The following is a 16,489-nucleotide window of genomic DNA, read 5'->3' on the forward strand; positions in this document are numbered from 1 at the left end:
ACAATCATTGGCTGGTGCGCGTCAACTGATACGAGTTGATTACGAATTGACTGGGAAAAGTATGCTATGGGCTCGGATGAGTAGTGCAATATGATGATGTTAAGCAAATTCCGGTGTGACTATCGGGTTATGAGATGCGTCTCACTCACTCCCCGCAGTAAGACGGATGGAGAGGAAAACTGCGGTTGGCCCATTTGTTGAGGAACGACTCGTAATCGGGGGCTTTGTATTTTCTGAGTACGAGTGGCTTTGGTGACATTGTATCAAGCAAATGCAGTTGTAAAAGATTAATGTTGGTTATGGATTGGAAGATAGAGACCAACGCGCCTTGATTAACATGCTAGCGAACTTATCTACCTCAAAGAGTTGAATTCAGCCTTGCCGTCGCTATCTTCCTAATAAAGTTTCACTATGTACTGCTTTTGGGAACAGCAAGAAACGTGCCCTTGTATGTACGGAGTCTATCAAACCCATATCATGCTAAAGACCAAGCCTCTAAAAACACGAGCGCATAGAACAAGAACCACATTAGAAAGGAAAAATAAAAAGAGTCTATATAACAATCATCAAAATCAACCACCCCCATCCTCACCGCCCCTCCCACTAAACCTCCCCCCAAACCCACCCAAATCTCTCCGGAAGAACTTCCCAATATTCTTCAGATTCAGATTCTCATTCAGATTCCCAGCGTAGCTATACCCTTCGTTGCTACTGTCCCCTCCAGACGGAGACAAAGTCCCCGAGGACGAAGACGCTACAGGACCTCCGGCGCCACCATTCGAAGGTGTACCGAATCGGTCAACGCCATCTTTAGCAGCGGAGATAATAGCCGATCCGAGCATGGAAGGGTCGAACCGGGAGGTAGACGCGGTGCCCAGGCCCTGAGAAACAGAGCCAGAGGAAGATGTACCTGATGGCTGTAGCGCAGCGAGGATGGGGTTGCTCTGTTGGAGATTCGGAGCGTGACGTTCAGATGCACGATGAACCTGAAAGAGTTCCACGAGATGGTTCTGCTCTTGACGGCTGCGGATGCCTTTCATATCGAGGATCTTGCGGAAGTTGGCGTTGTTTTGGTCGGCAATGTGGATCAGGTAAGCTTGGACGAGGGCTTCGGGGGGTGAGGGGTGGACTTGGACGGTTTTGAGGAGGGCTTCAATTTTAGAGAAGCTGGAGTTTACGCGCTTGATGAAGCTTGCCGGGGCTGGCGATGGGAGGAGGGATGATAGGCCAGATTTGAGGGTGTATGAGTCGAGTAGCATCTATACACGTAAGTATTGGGATCTCCAAGTCGCAAGCTCGTTGGAAAACTCACCTGTTCCGCCCCCGTCTCCGAAATAGGCTTGCTTTGGAAGACGATCGTGATGAACAGACCCGAAATCAACTCCACGAGATGGTCGGTAAAAGCTCTTGCATATTGCTGTTTATGCAAGAACTCCAGAATCTCTGAAGCCTTCGTCTTCGCCTTGGACAGAACCTGTCCCACGTAAGAGCTCTCATCACTAACAGCCTCCAGACGATTCCAAGGCGTGTTGCGCATCTCCCGCCAGCAAGGCTCCATTTCCACTTCCACCTGCCGTACAAGACCCCGTACGGCTGCAGAGGCAATTCCCATGAAGGAATCAGCTTGGCTTTGTAAATCAACCTTCTCTTTCAGATTCTTGTCCAAACGGCCCTTAATCTTCTCCTCCAGCTGGGTACATGTCGTGTAGCAGTAGTCCGCAGTGTTGAGAACGAGAATAAGATCTTCTAGAGACGGAACCTTCGAAGGCGTATGCCCTGTGGGCCGTTCGCTGATATAGTAGAGAAGGACTTGCTGCGCATATTGGTCCAGATATTTCGCAAATACTCCGCCCAAGTCCGCAAGGCTGCCGCCTGTGGAGAGTTTGGCGCATTGCTGTAATGCATGTCTGTAGAAGGTGAAGAGTTCGGTGGACGAGGAGATGACAATGTGAGAGTCGAATTCCTCATCTGGGGGTTTCAGGGGTTGTTGTCGATACTTCGGAATAAGGGCAGCCAGCTGCTTGTCTTGAGCTTCCACCCATACGCTTAGGTATGGCTCGAAAGCTTCCGAAATTGCTTGGCCGAAGACAGGTGCCTCGCTCGAGGCAAAGGTATCAGTGGAAGGCCGAGGACTGACAAAGCGGCGCTCCAGTGTGTGCTCAAAGTCCAGCGTTTCTTGTAAGCACGAGAGTAACAGGTTGACGTCGATAGTCTGACCATTCCGCACCGACCTGGACAGAATACCTTTGAAATCATCTCTAGTCCCCTCACAGAAAACATTGGCCAGAATCTCATCAACCTTCCAACTAGCCGGGAAAATACCAGCATAGTCCTCATCATAAATCTTCAAAATCCGCTTAAACCACGAATATCTCCGCGAGATATTATCCAAAGACCCAGCCTCCTCATTATTCCTAAAAACCTGCCGATACTCCCGCAGCTGGAAGTTGCAGTACCAAGTCACAAGCCGCGCCCTCGCATAATCCCCAAGCGAATCAATAACCAAGCACCCCTCTGCCAATATCGTCTTCTTCGGCCCGACCTCGCCTTTGGCAAACGCCAGCTCAAAGTCCTCACAAACCTGCTCCAGCAACTCCCGTTGTATATCCGCCACATTCCTACTCAGTAGCGCAATCTGGTCAATCGACCGGTATGACTTAAAATGCGCCATGAGCTGGATAACAGCCTGCAGAAGCTGCGCACAGTCACGGTACTGTCTCGTCCGGCTCAGCGCGCGCAGCTGATCGTATGCTGTCGTGAGCATTTGCAGCCGCTTCAGTGCCGTCATCGACAGCGTCAGATTCTTCTTCGCATTATCCAGTTGCTTGATATCCGCGGTCATCTCTGTGATTGCCTGTTCGGTCTTCAATGCGCGGTCGCGAACGTCGTCAATCTTATTGAATAGCTCGCTCAGGTCGGCTTTGGCTGCTTGGATGCGCTCCACGCTTTCGGCGTTGGAGGTAACCTGGTCTTCCACCAGGGAGCCGATATCGCCATCCAGTTCATCTTCGTAGGTTTGGAGGGCTTGGGAGACTCGGGAAACGGATGAGAGTGTGGAGGGGTGCGAGAAGATAGCGTTTAGGTGGTCGATTGGGTCGTAGTCGGCTGGTTCGTCGTAATTAGCATATCAGCCATGGCACCCCGGATTTATTAATAACTGCATCTCACCCGCATCTAGAGGATCAAGGCTCGGTTCTTCGTCCGACGGCATATGGTTGGTGGTGGTTGCGGTGGTAGAAGACATGCCATTTAGTAGCTCCGTCGGAGTACGGAGAACACGCTAGACACTCTCGCTGCGATTCCGGAGCCGATAAAGACCCAATATTTGCTGCTTCGCTCCGACGAATAGTGTGCGAGACAAACCAAAGGAAAAAATATGCCAATAGAACGAATTGACGGCCACCGCAGAGGTTCTCGAGGGGGAAGTTGGGCACTTGAGCTCCGACGCGATGGAATACGGAGGCTTGGCACAGTGGAAACCGTCACTGTATGAGCTTCCCACATATAACTACACTCTACTATGGAAGCGCTATAAATAATAAGATGATAATGATGATAAAATGTTTAGTACAATTGATACAAGGTAGCCATCTATATTGACATGATCATGAGGCCGTGTGAAGTGAGATAATAATAGTATTGTAAATTCCAAGTTGAGAAGCCATCGTCCATTCGCCAAAGCCATGCAAAGCAAGTCACTCCGTATATATCCTAACCCAAAAAGGAAAAAAAAAAAAGTAGTAGAGAGCTGCCGTATAATGAAAGCAGCATTGCCGTAAAGCAAAGAGGAGAATATTCAACGTCGAAATCGAACGAAGTAGTATGTAGGAGGCTTAAACCGTCCCAGGGAGGAAAGCATCCGGTGGGAGTTGTCCTTGTCCCTGTTTGGTTCCTTAGCATGATAGACATGATTCGAATGTATTCATTAAACTAACCTTAAGTTCCTCGAAATTCTTCAACGCAGCTTCCACGTTCCATCCATTGCCCGAAAGCGCCATTCCAGAGTACTGCAAAGTCATATTCGTCTTGGCGCTCATCTGCATCACCAATTGTTCTTGTTGTACTTGCGCATCGGGCTTTCCAGGCGCTGGGATACCATAGCCTGCCGGAGTTGCGGGTGGTGCTACCAATTGAGTCGGGGCCTGGACGTCTGGCACTTGAGGCACTGGAGGTACTTGAGGTACTGGGGCCATTGCTTGAGGCACCGATTGAGGCACTGGTGGAGTTTCAACAGCCCATGCTTCGTGTCCACCGTATGCCCGCAAGCAGAGGATATCACTGTTCACCCTGATGCCACCCGCACCTGACCCGGGGCCAACAATAAAAGTCCTGTCGAAACTGCGCAGTTCCACTTTCCCTGTGCTCATTTCTTCGAACTTTCCATGCACCTGGATGAGTAAACCACCAACACCTGTGGCGCTTTGCCCAGCAGGATCAGGCAGTCCCGGCATGGGATGACATTCAATAAGCCATTCTTCTGGGTGCGCCGCGATATCGGGATGCCGAGTTGCCGGGAGCGAGTTCCATAGTTCACGGATCTTTTCCACGCCCTGGTAGGCTCGAGACATTCGAGCTGGTAGATGATTGATTTTGAGGAGGTTTCGGCTTTTCTTGATGTACGGGTCCCACCCTGCTGTTTCGGTTTGCTGGGCTCTCGGAGCAGTCGCGTTCACGTTTAATGAAAAGGTGGAGTTGTGGTCGTAAACGCTGTTTAAGAGATCACTACGGTTAGTGTCGTAGCCGGCAAAAAATGCCCTGACAAAGTTTTCGGCAATCTGCGACTGATCCTGGAAGTAGGGCGGTTGGACGGGAATTGGCGTCTTCTTTTGCGCAGCCAATTCCTCCGCCGTGCGGACTTCCGTATTGTTCAAGATTCGCAGCTTTGGATACCACTTGAGCATCGTGTCCTTGAAGGAGGGATCTGCACTGAATGGATTCCCTGTGAGATCGAGGAATTCAAGATTCCTGAATTTCCATCGCCAGGCGATAAGAGCTTGTGCGTCCTTGAAATCGTTCCTCGACAAGTCGAGGTTCTCTAAGTCGGGGAATGTTTGGGCGAGCGTAGTGACCACCGAGATATTGGCCAGCTGATTATCTGCCAAACTAACACTCTTGACGGCCTCTCGCTTCGTAACAGAGTTGGTAAAGTTCATTTCCCAGATTTTCATCAGCGCCGGGAAGAACTTGGACTCGGTAGATGTGGTGTTGAACATTCCCATAGCCATAAGGTCAGGGTCAGTTCCGAGCGCCGAGAGGTTGAGTAATTTCGCATCTTGGAAATAACGTTTGGCGAGGATAGCCGATAATTTGGCTTTCGTATCGGCGGCTGATGAGGAGCTTCCATTTTGCGCAATGTCGGAAATCATAGGCTGATCCGTCATCGCATCAAATTTCTCGACCGTGAGAGGAGCTCCAGCGAAAGAAAAACCATTCAGATGAAGGATCCTGTCCAGCAAATCCGGCCGGATCGAGACAATTAGAGTGTCCCCCTCAATCCGCGACTAAGTTTAGTTGAACGTTAGCAAGGCATAAGGAGACCTTGGAAACCGCAAAGTCACCCAAAAGAACAAACGCGAGAAAGCCCAGGGAGTGTCGATCGTCGTTTCGGAGTTATTCCATCCCTGAAAACGAGAACACATCGGAGAGGACGAAGTCGCGAATACATGTCGGTGACTGCTGATGGTTGTGATGTTGCACATACCTTTGATATTCTTGCGCGCGAGCTAGCTTTCGAGTCGGGTGCATTGATTTTTTTCTCCAGGAAGGTGATAAGGCTTTCGTGGCCACCGTCGCGATTTGAGGCGGCCTTGCTTTGTTTCCATCCACGGATGCTGACTTGTTCGAGGTTGCTTCCTTTGCCGCCCTGTCGGATGTTGACCTGGGAGGTGGTGTTGCCGGAGATCGCCTTCTGGATCGCATCGACCGCAGGAGCCCGAGGGCCGGAGGGGCGGCCTGAATCGCCTCGTGCTCTCTTGCCACGACCCCGAGCACCTCCACCAGCAGCATCCATATCCATATCACCATCTCGATCAACTCGTGTAGGACCACCCCGCTTGCGAATGCCTCCGCGATCCGTCCCACCAGAACGTCGAGAACCTTTTCCGCCCTTCATTTTGCTCATGCTATCCGTTTCAGAGGTCGCAGTGATGAGATATAAAGGAAGTTATCGAGGGAGTCTTCGTTGTGGGAGTAGGTAGAAGGTAGTAGAAAAATTAAAAAAAAAAGGAAAAAAACTCGCGGAGCGGAAGTTGCGCCTCGAGTTCTTGATGGAGGCTCCTCAGAAAATGAGAGACGCAGGAAATAAAGAAAGACGATGAAGGTGAAGTGACTCGAGAATGGAGATATAAAGCGAGGCCTGCCGTTGACCTCGAAGTCGAGGATGAAGAGGTAAAGGAACAATGGACGAGGCCAGCGAGGACTGCAAAAGCAAAAAGTGACGTGCATTGGTCATCACGTGAGTCATCGCCGCTGATGCTGCCTGAAACACGTGAGTTTATGTCAGGCAGTAAGGCATCGAGGGGCGGAGTACTTTTGGCCAATCACAGCCTGTAATATGTCCTCTGTCTGAGACGGTAATACAAATACGCGATGCGGCAATTCGAAACAAACCATTACATACATACAGCCTACGTACGCATACTCCGCGTACTTTGAGGCCAGCTGGTTCAATTCCTCTAAAACATCAGCAGAGATAGCAACGCAGCTGCTGTTACTCTGTGGTTGCCAGTGTAAGTGAACTGTGTACCACTCAATTGTCCCAAGCTCCATGTCACGGACCCAATTAACCCAAAATAGGTCATCTGTACACAAATAGTCGTTCCTTGCGGGCCGCTGGCTGGACCTGATCGACTCGACACTATCTGCAGACTACACTACTTGTCCCTCATTTAATTCCACTTATGGTCGTCACTTAATCTCGAAAATGCCTGCCAAATCGCGCTTCACGAGGCTAGATGCCTTTGCCAAAACCGTCGAGGATGCTCGCATTCGCACTACTTCCGGCGGGATCGTCACCATAGCGTCGCTGCTTGTTATACTGTGGTTGGTTTGGGGAGAATGGGTGGACTACAGGCGCGTGACGGTTCTTCCTGAGCTAGTGGTTGATAAGTCGCGAGGTATGGTTCTGGATATAATGCTTGGAATGGACGACCCTCGGTTAATACTGGTATAGGGGAGAGAATGGAGATTCATCTGAACGTGACATTTCCGCGGCTGCCATGTGAACTTCTTACGCTTGATGTGATGGATGTCTCTGGCGAACAGCAGGTTGGCGTTGCGCATGGTGTGAACAAAGTGCGCTTGAGCCCGCAGGCCGAGGGAGGTCGAGTCCTGGATGTTCAGGCATTGGACCTGTACGTCCCTCCCCCATCCCATTCCTTATAAAACCCGTCTAACGACAATCCAGACACTCGCAAGAAGAAATCGCCAAACACCTCGCCCCTGACTACTGCGGCGAATGCGGCGGCGCGCCAGCCCCCGAGGGCGTCATGAAACCTGGCTGTTGCAACACCTGCGACGAGGTCCGCGAAGCCTATGCGCAGAAATCCTGGGCCTTCGGCAAAGGTGAGAACATCGAACAATGCGACCGCGAAGGCTACGCCGAGCGCATCAACGCCCAGCGCCGCGAAGGCTGCCGCCTCGAAGGCGTCATCCGCGTCAACAAAGTCATCGGCAACTTCCACATCGCCCCCGGCCGCAGCTTCACCTCCGGTAACATCCACGCCCATGACCTCGAGAACTTCTTCGAAAAAGACCTCCCCGAGAACGAACGCCACACCATGACCCACGAGATCCACCAGCTCCGCTTCGGGCCCCAACTCCCCGACGAACTCTCTGACCGCTGGCAATGGACAGACCACCACCACACCAACCCGCTCGACAACACCAAGCAGATCACCGACGAACCAGCCTACAACTTCATGTACTTCGTCAAGGTCGTCTCAACTTCCTACCTCCCTCTCGGCTGGGACCCCCTCCTCTCCTCCGCCATCCACAACACCTACGACAAAGCCCCCCTGGGCACGCACGGCTTCGCCTACGGCAACCAGGGCTCTATTGAAACGCACCAGTACTCCGTAACATCGCACAAGCGCGCACTCATGGGCGGCAACGACGCGGCAGAAGGCCACAAGGAGCGCATCCACGCGCAGGGCGGCATCCCCGGCGTGTTCTTCAACTATGACATTTCCCCGATGAAAGTTATCAACCGGGAGGCGAGGACGAAGACGTTCTCTGGTTTCTTGACTGGTGTTTGTGCGATTATCGGCGGGACGCTGACTGTTGCGGCGGCTGTGGATCGGGGATTGTATGAGGGGGCTATGAGGGTGAAGAAGATTCATTCGAGTTAAATGGGTTTTGGGCTGGAGAAAACAAAGAAAAGCGAAGCATAATTTATATGCAGTTTCTGTTTGTGGAAGCTTGATACTCGACTCGAGGCGTTTGCGGTGTTTTATTTCATATCAAGTTGTTTAGCATTCATTTGCATTTGAGTTGAAAGTTCTACGGATTCTCATAGCTATGGAACGTATTGTATATCAGTTACAAGGCCAAAGTCTAGTGATCTCATACATTAGGGTACGATATTCACGTTTCTATGGAAAAGTGGTCCAGGTAAGAAACATTCTCTTCACCCAATCGAGCAAGATTGCAATTGAAGATTCTAACAAAAGGAGGGTTAAAACAGACACCGATACGCCAGACCTATTCTAACACCAAATGTCTGGTGAACGAAAGTAAACACGCTTGTTTTGGGCAATTCGAGACACCGGGAATTGAAAACGAAAAGAAAAGCTAGAAAGAGATGTGAAGTGAAAGATGAGAGGATATATATAAAATCCGCCAGGGAGCACTGCAACAAAGGAAACAAATAATCAAGATGGAGCAGGGTAGAAAAGATCGAAAAGATAATAAGATCGAACGAAGAGGTTAATGCATATTGGTGTATTGCCCAGGACCTTGGCTGTAGTAAACCGGCGCAGCCTGCTGCATCCCGTTTCCGTACCAAGTCTGCCGACGTGGTTCATCAGCACGGTACGTCTGGTTAAGCGCTCCAAGGCTATGTCCAGCTGCCGGAAGGTTGTAGCTACTGTAAGCGTCACCTCCGTAGTACGAAGCATGCTGCGGTTGGTACTGCATGTGCTGTTGGCGTTGGGCAATGGCATGCTGGACCATGTGGTTCGACATGCCCTCCTTCAGACCCCTCTTCTGACGCTCGCGAGCATCAATCTCTGCGACGAGGCCTCTGGGACCAGCTTGTGGTTGTTGTCGGCGAGATGAGGACATGTTGAAGAAGGCTGATCCGGTCATGCGTGCGACGTGCTCCTGTTCGCGAGCGGACAGGTTGGGAGAAATATTCTGAGGCATCATGGCACCAGCGCCGCGGGAACGGGGCCGGTGCTGGTTCTGAACCAGATGCATGTTAGAGGTGGAGTGAGCCATCCAGTTGGGTGACACAGGGGGTTTCTGGGGACGTGGATGCACTGGAGAAGTGGGAACGTGTCCGTACGCAAGAGTGCTGCTCGAGCCTGGGGTGGTAGGGCGTCCATTTGGCATCCCAGGCTGCCAGGGGACGCTTCGACGACGTTCGTCGCGACTCGAATTTCTCGAATGGGAGAGATCCACGGAATGTGTTGGCACATTGATTCGTCCTCTCTCCGTAGAGTCGGAGCCGCCACGCTCGTGTCCAGACTGTTTTAATGTGTCTGCTGTGCTCGGGCGACCAGTCGTAGGGAGATAGGTCATGGTAGGCCCAAAGTCCACGTGTGGGATATCTGGGTTGGACTGGGATGGTTGTTGGTCGACAGTGTATTGGGCGTCACCAATAACCACGTTTCTCTCCGGCTCGCCACCTCCCACTGTCTTCTTCACACCCATCCGAGGGCGTCGGACAGATGAGGCCTTGCTGTAAACAGACCCATGGGTACTGGCGTAGTCTGGAGAAACCGTTGACGCATCATCATATACAGTGTCGTAGACACTTTCTTCATCCTGATTGCTATCCTTTGCGGGGGATGGCGTGGGGTCATGGAGTAATCCGACCTGGTTCAGTGCATCCTCGTCGACAGTGTGTCTTAGATCATCATAACTGGGCTCGCCCACGGTACTAGCCACCGGACTGGTGACTCCAAACTGCGCTCTCTGCGATTGACCCACGGGTTTCCGTTTAATTGCTTTGGTGGTGTCCAAGCTCAGACGGTTTTTGATTGACGATGGCGCAGATGATTGTTCAGACGATGGCGTGCTACCCGGTGAACGGTTAGCGCTTGGTGATGATGCCGCAACGAATTTTGGAGCTGCGATCACCTCGCTCGAGGCACGCCAGTTCACATCAGACACACCCAGACCGCGAGGTTCAGAAGCATAGGGATTATTGACGGGCATATTTTGTTGGCGCATGTCCTCGGTGCTCTTGGTCGTGGACCTTCCGGCTGCTAAACCGGCACCACTAGCAGCAGCCATCTGCGCAAAAGTGGCTTTGGACATGCGGTGGCTGGCCTTTCTCGCATCAACAGACGGGCGTGGCCGAACTGAAGGCGTGTGGTTCGGTCCATGCGTAAACGCAGGAGGGCTCGACACAGGTGCCGGTGGGGACGGAGACACGAGGTCATCCCGAACTGCTGCAGCTTGGGGATCAACTTGCTGTCCGTTGTCCGAGATACTCCGGGTATTGTTGCTGGACTCGGGCCGTTCACTGCCATCTTCTGCAAGATGGTAAACAGATGATGCTGGAGACATATCTGTGCGGAGTCGCGGAGGCCGTTCGAGGTGACCATACAGTCCAACGGTGTCTGACTGGGCCCGGGAATGGTTGCTTGGGGATTCAGGCTCTTCTCGTGATCCCTCGGGAATGATGTTATCCACGGACTGGTTTAAGGCTGGTTGGAAATGTGAAGGAGGAGAAAACATGCGGGTTCCACCAACGGGCATAGTGCTCTGTCGATTGGGTAAGGTAGCCCTAAAGCGCGGTTTTTCGCTTGAGATACTGCTGCTTCTGCTGCCACCGCCGCCAGCGGCCATGCGACGAGCAGTCGCCTCTTTAAGCTGCTGCCTCCATTCCGCTTCACCCCAGTTCAGGCAACCCGGGGTCTGCATCAGATTTGCAATGTCCAGGCTGTCCAGGTAACCATGCCGACGGTTTCTGGGGAAAGCAAACATGATACTTTTGATGTGATTTGTGACCGCTATAATACGGTTGGGCCGCCCGTAGAGATTGAAAGTGTCGAACGTGGGAATAAGGAAGCGAAGCATCGTCTCGAAGCCAGACACCGCCGGATGCGTTTCGGGCATAACAAAAACAAACCCTTCCGTGCTCGCTTCGGACGATGCATGGATTGTAATCTGCCCTTCAATCTTGACCAACGTGGACTGCTCAATCAATTGGATAGACTCGGGATAAATAGCATAGGCAGCGTAGGCATTGGTGACGGTGGCAATCGGCTTTTGCTTCTTGGTCTTTTTGGTCTCATAGAACTTAATGTTCCCTTTAACCGTAGGAGGCGAGCGATCATAGGCGGATCGTCTCTTCATTGTCTTGCGTGCCTTTTGTATCTCTTTCTCGTCTGGTGGTGACACGACGAACCAGCAACGCCGCCATGGTGTACCAGCACCAAACCGCACGCGAGCCCAGTCTTCGTGCTTGAATCGCGTCTGTTGCAAGATGGCATTGGCATTGGCGAGTGTTTTTCCTTTTCCTGCAAAGATGGAACCGGTATACGCCTCGTAGAGAGAGGTATGCTCGAACATTGCCAACCGGATTGCAGAGGCCCATTGGACTAACGAATTGAACGAGTTGAAATGCAGAAGATATCGGTTTTGACCTGCGGAACACAGGCTCAGTACGTTTTTCAAGGGCTGCGATTGTTGATTTTTAATGGGCAGGGTCTCGATCTACTACTTGTCAGTCTTCAGCCAAATAGACATCACATGATCGGGACTCACCATCTTGATCGAGGCATCAGCCAGGTTGATGAACGTCGGAGGAACCTCTTGTCCATCTCGCGCTGCATCCAGCGCAGCGGCGTTCCATAGCGAAAGAACAGTTCCAATCAGTTGCGCATAACATTCCACCCACTGTCTGTCGGGACAAGGCCGGCCATGGGTATCCAAATCATTCAGCTTGAGGAAATAACCTTCGTAGTATATTTTGTTGGCGTGGCTGTTTAAAAGAGCGAAGATCGGCTGGATTTCAGCAGGCGTATCCCCCGAAACGTCCAATTGCGGGGGCTTGTGCGAGAAGACGGCTGAAGACGGGCGAGAGGCACGGCGCTCTGCTCTGGATAGTGGTCCTGTCGACGAACCTTCGGCCACCGGCGACGGGGCATCTGGCGAAGTGGTGCTCGCAGCTGATAGCGATGGTGACTCTAAAGTAAACGAAGCAGAGGAATCGCGCTTGCGACTATTGGCCTGGTTACTGCTGCGGGACGGACCCAAGGAAGACATGAACGAGATCACTGCGGCAGGGAGAGATTGGTCAGTCCACATTCCGGCAGAAATTCCTATAGACTTGATCAATTTTACTCACCCCGCGAACGAGCCATGATGTGTGGCTTGATATCTCAAAGTAATCTAGCACTGATTCCCAATGACAACTATTGCGCAATACTTCGGATATAGTTGAGTGATAAAAAATCCGCACCCAAATTTAGTTCACGACGAAAATATTATAAGTCTTTTGACGAGAAGAAATGAAAGAAGGGGGCGTTATAGGAAGCAGCGAAAGTGGGAGGCGAAGCGTAGGTTATATTAATAGATCAGCCGGTGCTTTTTTTTTTTTTTTTTGCTGCAGAAACGGGCGACAGTCTCAGATCCTGCTAAGACTATTTGTCTTGAACCCGAGTCTATATGAGTATGCGTAGAACTTCTGTAATGATGGCGAAACGAAGGAGGATTAAGACTGCGCTTTGTTAAGAGATGGAGGAAATGCGGAGGACGGACGGACGCCCAACACCACTCGAAATCAACGGTCGAATGGAGGACGAGAGTTAATCAGAGAGAAAGAATAAGCAGTGAGAAATGAGGCATCTCCAGTAGAGGAGACTACTAGATTATCTCAACAAACAGAGAGAAAGATGAGAGATGAGAAAAAGAGAAAATGGAGTTGGAGATGAAGCAAAAGTAAACGTGGGTCTTCTCCGTAGAACGTGACACGGCCGACGCAGCAGTGCCTGTTTCCAGGGACCGTCTATTTCAAGGTCTCCCAAGGTTGCCTGGTAAGATGAGAGACACGAAGAGAGAGACAGACAGTGTATGTGTAAAGATGACAAGAGTTGTTATGACTCCCGCTGACCAGCAACCGCCGGAATGTATCTCTACCAGTACTTGTATACAAGTACGGTATTATGGGGAAGCTGGCGTCATCCTACAGTGTTTTTTTAGCGTCGTTTAGAGATCGGCACTGCGCAGTTTCACTTGCTTTTTCTTCCGCGAGTAACGATATTTATTACTCAGGAGTACAGTGAATATTCTATAAAATAGAAGTAGAAGTCAATACATCGAGAGTTTGGACTCTCGTATATGGATATCCGAAGAATGTGAATTCTCGCCTTATCAGGATGTATTGCAATACAGTACTGTAATTACCGTCCCATTCCACGGTTGCCAAATATAGTAATACATCTGGGGCAAAGAAAAGTAGTTTCTGACACTCGCAGACAACGCGATTGTATGAGCTGTATCAGATCTTATGATCGATATCAGCCTGTCAACTCAAATACACGCACCCAGCATACTTGTACACATATACTCCTGACTCTACCATACATGTACTCTGTACTATACGTGCAGCGGAAGATTCTGCAAAGCTCCGACGCGCACTCGGCCGATCGCTTCTCCATTGAACGCCACGACGGCAACTCTATTGTTTGCACCAAAGCTCGCCTACGAAGCTTCCTCATAAAACTGTGGCTGTGATTTGCCGCTTCATCAGCTGGTCATGTGATATTATCATGTGATTTTATTTGATCTGTGTCTATGCTTCGCTGCTCGCTCATGCTAGTTAATTCTACGGATCTATATTCCATTATCTCGCTAGAATGGATCGAATGATGTTGGAACGGCTAGATAATATCAGTCAGGCCTATACACATATTCATGAAAATAGCTGAGAGAACGAATGCAGATGCAAATGCAAAGCCGAATCAAGTACCAATAGGGCTATACTCATGGATTCACGGTGCAAATCGACTGTCACACATTCAGGCAGAAGCTGTCGTACCAATTACTCCCTAGCATCTTTCTACCCAACGTCCCGAATGGTTCAACGTTTGACATTGTTACTTACCCTACTCTAGAGATGCATTCACTGCTCACTCGAGCACTCCATTCACTACACTAGGCATAAGCATTTGATTTACCCCTCCCCCTCATGGATCTTCTCATGGCGATGTATATCTATTCTCCCTCTTCCTCTTCTCCTTTGCTTTCGTCTGAACCGGCCTGGTTAGTGCTGCGCTAGAAGCACTTGGATGCTCGTATTTCAGCGCTGGGCTGCCAGCAGCAAGCTCTCGACAGTTTTGATACTCTTCGCCTACTTGATATTTGGAATATTCTTGCTTTTGTTTGTATTCACGGTAAATGTAACAAAACAACTGCCCCGCGCCAGAACCCTAACACATTACCCCTTTAGGAACCCAGCGGAATCATCACCATGGAAGAATCCTTGCCCGAGGAAATCTTCCCTTTGTCAGGATTTCCCACCCCCGAGGAGCGCCTGATGGATCCCTTCGACGACACGACCTCCGTCTTCTCCGATCCCTTCGACCTAGACGAGCGTGACCGCGAAGAACGTCTCGCCGCGCACGACACCCAGCGCCTCCGCGAGCTCGTGTCCAATTTCTCCAGGGGTTTCGACGCTGCTACATTCCCGGATTATGTGAAGACATGGATTCCTCGTCTTGGACATGATTTGTTTCCTGGCTCGTATGCGCATCTCATGATCATTCTGCTTGAGGATTGGGACCAGACGGAGTACTTTCAGCTGTCCATGTTTAAGTGGTTGTGCGAGAGACACCCGGTTCCTAGATACTATCGCATTGGTCGTGCTCGTGGTATCGATGATAGGCTGTTCGTGACTGAGCTTGGAGTTTTGAAAAAGCTGCTTTCGCCGTTGTGGGGAGATGACCCCAGACCGATCCACTGGATTGGCAGTCGACTCACCAACCCTGATGACTCGTGCGACCAGGTGAAGACCTCGATGCGCATCATTAAACACTTCAAGGAGGAAATCTCGGCTGAGATCCAGGACGCCAATGACGATAGTACGCTAACCCTATTGACCTTATGTAAAGCTACCTCTAACAAATAAGGAACCATATTCTCCCCCAAAACTGCCCCCGAAGACCACAAAGCCGAAGTCAGCATTCGCGAATTTCGCATCGACGCCTGCAAAGCCTCTCTCGGCTGGGGTGAATTTCTCAAAACAGACCTCCACTTCACCTCCTTCCACCAATACTACAAAGCGCACTTAATCCGGACCTCCCCACACAGAGCGCGAACTCTGGGCTTCCTCCCTCCGCTTCACGAACCCATCCCCGACTATTTCCCCCGCCGCACCGACGCCCAGCCCACAGCCTGGTGCAACTGGGTCCGTCCCGAGCTACGAGGCAGCGTACTAGACCTAATCCTGAAAATAGCAGTCTGGCTAGGCCTCGCTCGCGGCGCAGCAGCCGTGCATCTATTCTGCGACATCGTCCGCGCCTTCTCCCTTAAGAAACCAACGGACCTCACCGACCGGGATCGCATCGCTCTCCTGTACCATTTCACCGCGATCAGAATCCCCAACGAACGCATCACGTCCGGCCTCACTACGCCCTTTTCCCACGCAGACAAGTCCGTCCTGAGCAGGAATACGGACTATCTCTCTGCAATCGCGGATCTGAGCTACGACCACGACCGTGTCTCTTTGGTATCTGGCGCTGCCTCGATGGAGTGGTCTGACTCGGCTACCTTGATTTCACAGAAACTTCCGCTTATCCATCGTCGCTTGAGAATGAGCCAGGGACAGGTTAAGACGTACCATGATGGACAGGTCTTGGAGTATTTGGGGCAGGCGTCGGTTGAAATGACATTGAGCTCAAAAGTTATGGCTGAGAAGAGGCTGGAGTTGGATTACACGGTAAACATCTCGCCTTCTATATCTTGTGTAAGTAAGAGTGTCTAGCAGACTGGCTAAATCGGTATTCGGCATTGTATAGGACTACTCAAGCTCGATCTTCAAGAAAGCCACTATCGTCGGGAAAAACAAACATCTTTCTCTTCTGCCTCTTTCTCGGCCTATTCCGATTCCAAGACGTCGCGTTGTCGGTAGTCTTCGTATTGGATACGTTTGACTGGGCTTTTTGTCTTTGGTATCTTTTTGCGGCTTTTCTAGGGCATGTCGACGACGATATGTTCTCTTCGCACTTGATTGCGATGCGTTTTGGACTCGCTTTTTCTAGAAAGAAGATCTTTCAGGCTCGAAGATCAAATTGGCGGTTATTGTCTCGTTACCGGT

The 16,489-nt window shown here is 50.9% G+C and overlaps 5 protein-coding genes across 5 annotated transcripts; 2 read left to right on the forward strand and 3 right to left on the reverse strand.

Moving 5' to 3' along the window:
- Positions 1-1,174: 1,174 nt before the first annotated feature.
- VPS53 (putative GARP complex subunit Vps53) lies at positions 1,175-3,244 on the reverse strand (the record flags this gene model as incomplete). Its single annotated transcript, XM_043276293.1, has 2 exons — positions 1,175-3,105; positions 3,169-3,244. 2 exons carry the CDS (start codon positions 3,242-3,244, stop codon positions 1,175-1,177), a joined length of 2,007 nt encoding a protein of 668 aa, XP_043132816.1.
- A 589-nt stretch (positions 3,245-3,833) lies between these two features.
- MEX67 (mRNA export factor mexA) lies at positions 3,834-6,121 on the reverse strand (the record flags this gene model as incomplete). The annotated part of the gene is made up of 3 exons (XM_043276294.1): positions 3,834-3,881; positions 3,936-5,501; positions 5,702-6,121. 3 exons carry the CDS (start codon positions 6,119-6,121, stop codon positions 3,834-3,836), a joined length of 2,034 nt encoding a protein of 677 aa, XP_043132817.1.
- An 801-nt stretch (positions 6,122-6,922) lies between these two features.
- ACHE_11698S (retrograde cargo receptor ERV46) lies at positions 6,923-8,348 on the forward strand (the record flags this gene model as incomplete). Its single annotated transcript, XM_043276295.1, has 3 exons — positions 6,923-7,115; positions 7,172-7,352; positions 7,406-8,348. The coding sequence occupies 3 exons, from the start codon at positions 6,923-6,925 to the stop codon at positions 8,346-8,348; spliced, it is 1,317 nt and encodes a 438-aa protein (XP_043132818.1).
- A 577-nt stretch (positions 8,349-8,925) lies between these two features.
- On the reverse strand, positions 8,926-12,536 carry ACHE_11699A (PH domain protein; the record flags this gene model as incomplete). Its single annotated transcript, XM_043276296.1, has 3 exons — positions 8,926-11,886; positions 11,938-12,449; positions 12,521-12,536. The coding sequence occupies 3 exons, from the start codon at positions 12,534-12,536 to the stop codon at positions 8,926-8,928; spliced, it is 3,489 nt and encodes a 1,162-aa protein (XP_043132819.1).
- Positions 12,537-14,462: 1,926 nt separating this feature from the next.
- On the forward strand, positions 14,463-16,325 carry ACHE_11700S (uncharacterized protein; the record flags this gene model as incomplete). The annotated part of the gene is made up of 4 exons (XM_043276299.1): positions 14,463-14,567; positions 14,624-15,254; positions 15,303-16,111; positions 16,191-16,325. 4 exons carry the CDS (start codon positions 14,463-14,465, stop codon positions 16,323-16,325), a joined length of 1,680 nt encoding a protein of 559 aa, XP_043132820.1.
- Between the last annotated feature and the right edge of the window lie 164 nt (positions 16,326-16,489).

This window comes from Aspergillus chevalieri, chromosome 1, assembly GCF_016861735.1.
Source record: "Aspergillus chevalieri M1 DNA, chromosome 1, nearly complete sequence".
Lineage (NCBI taxonomy): Eukaryota > Fungi > Ascomycota > Eurotiomycetes > Eurotiales > Aspergillaceae > Aspergillus > Aspergillus chevalieri.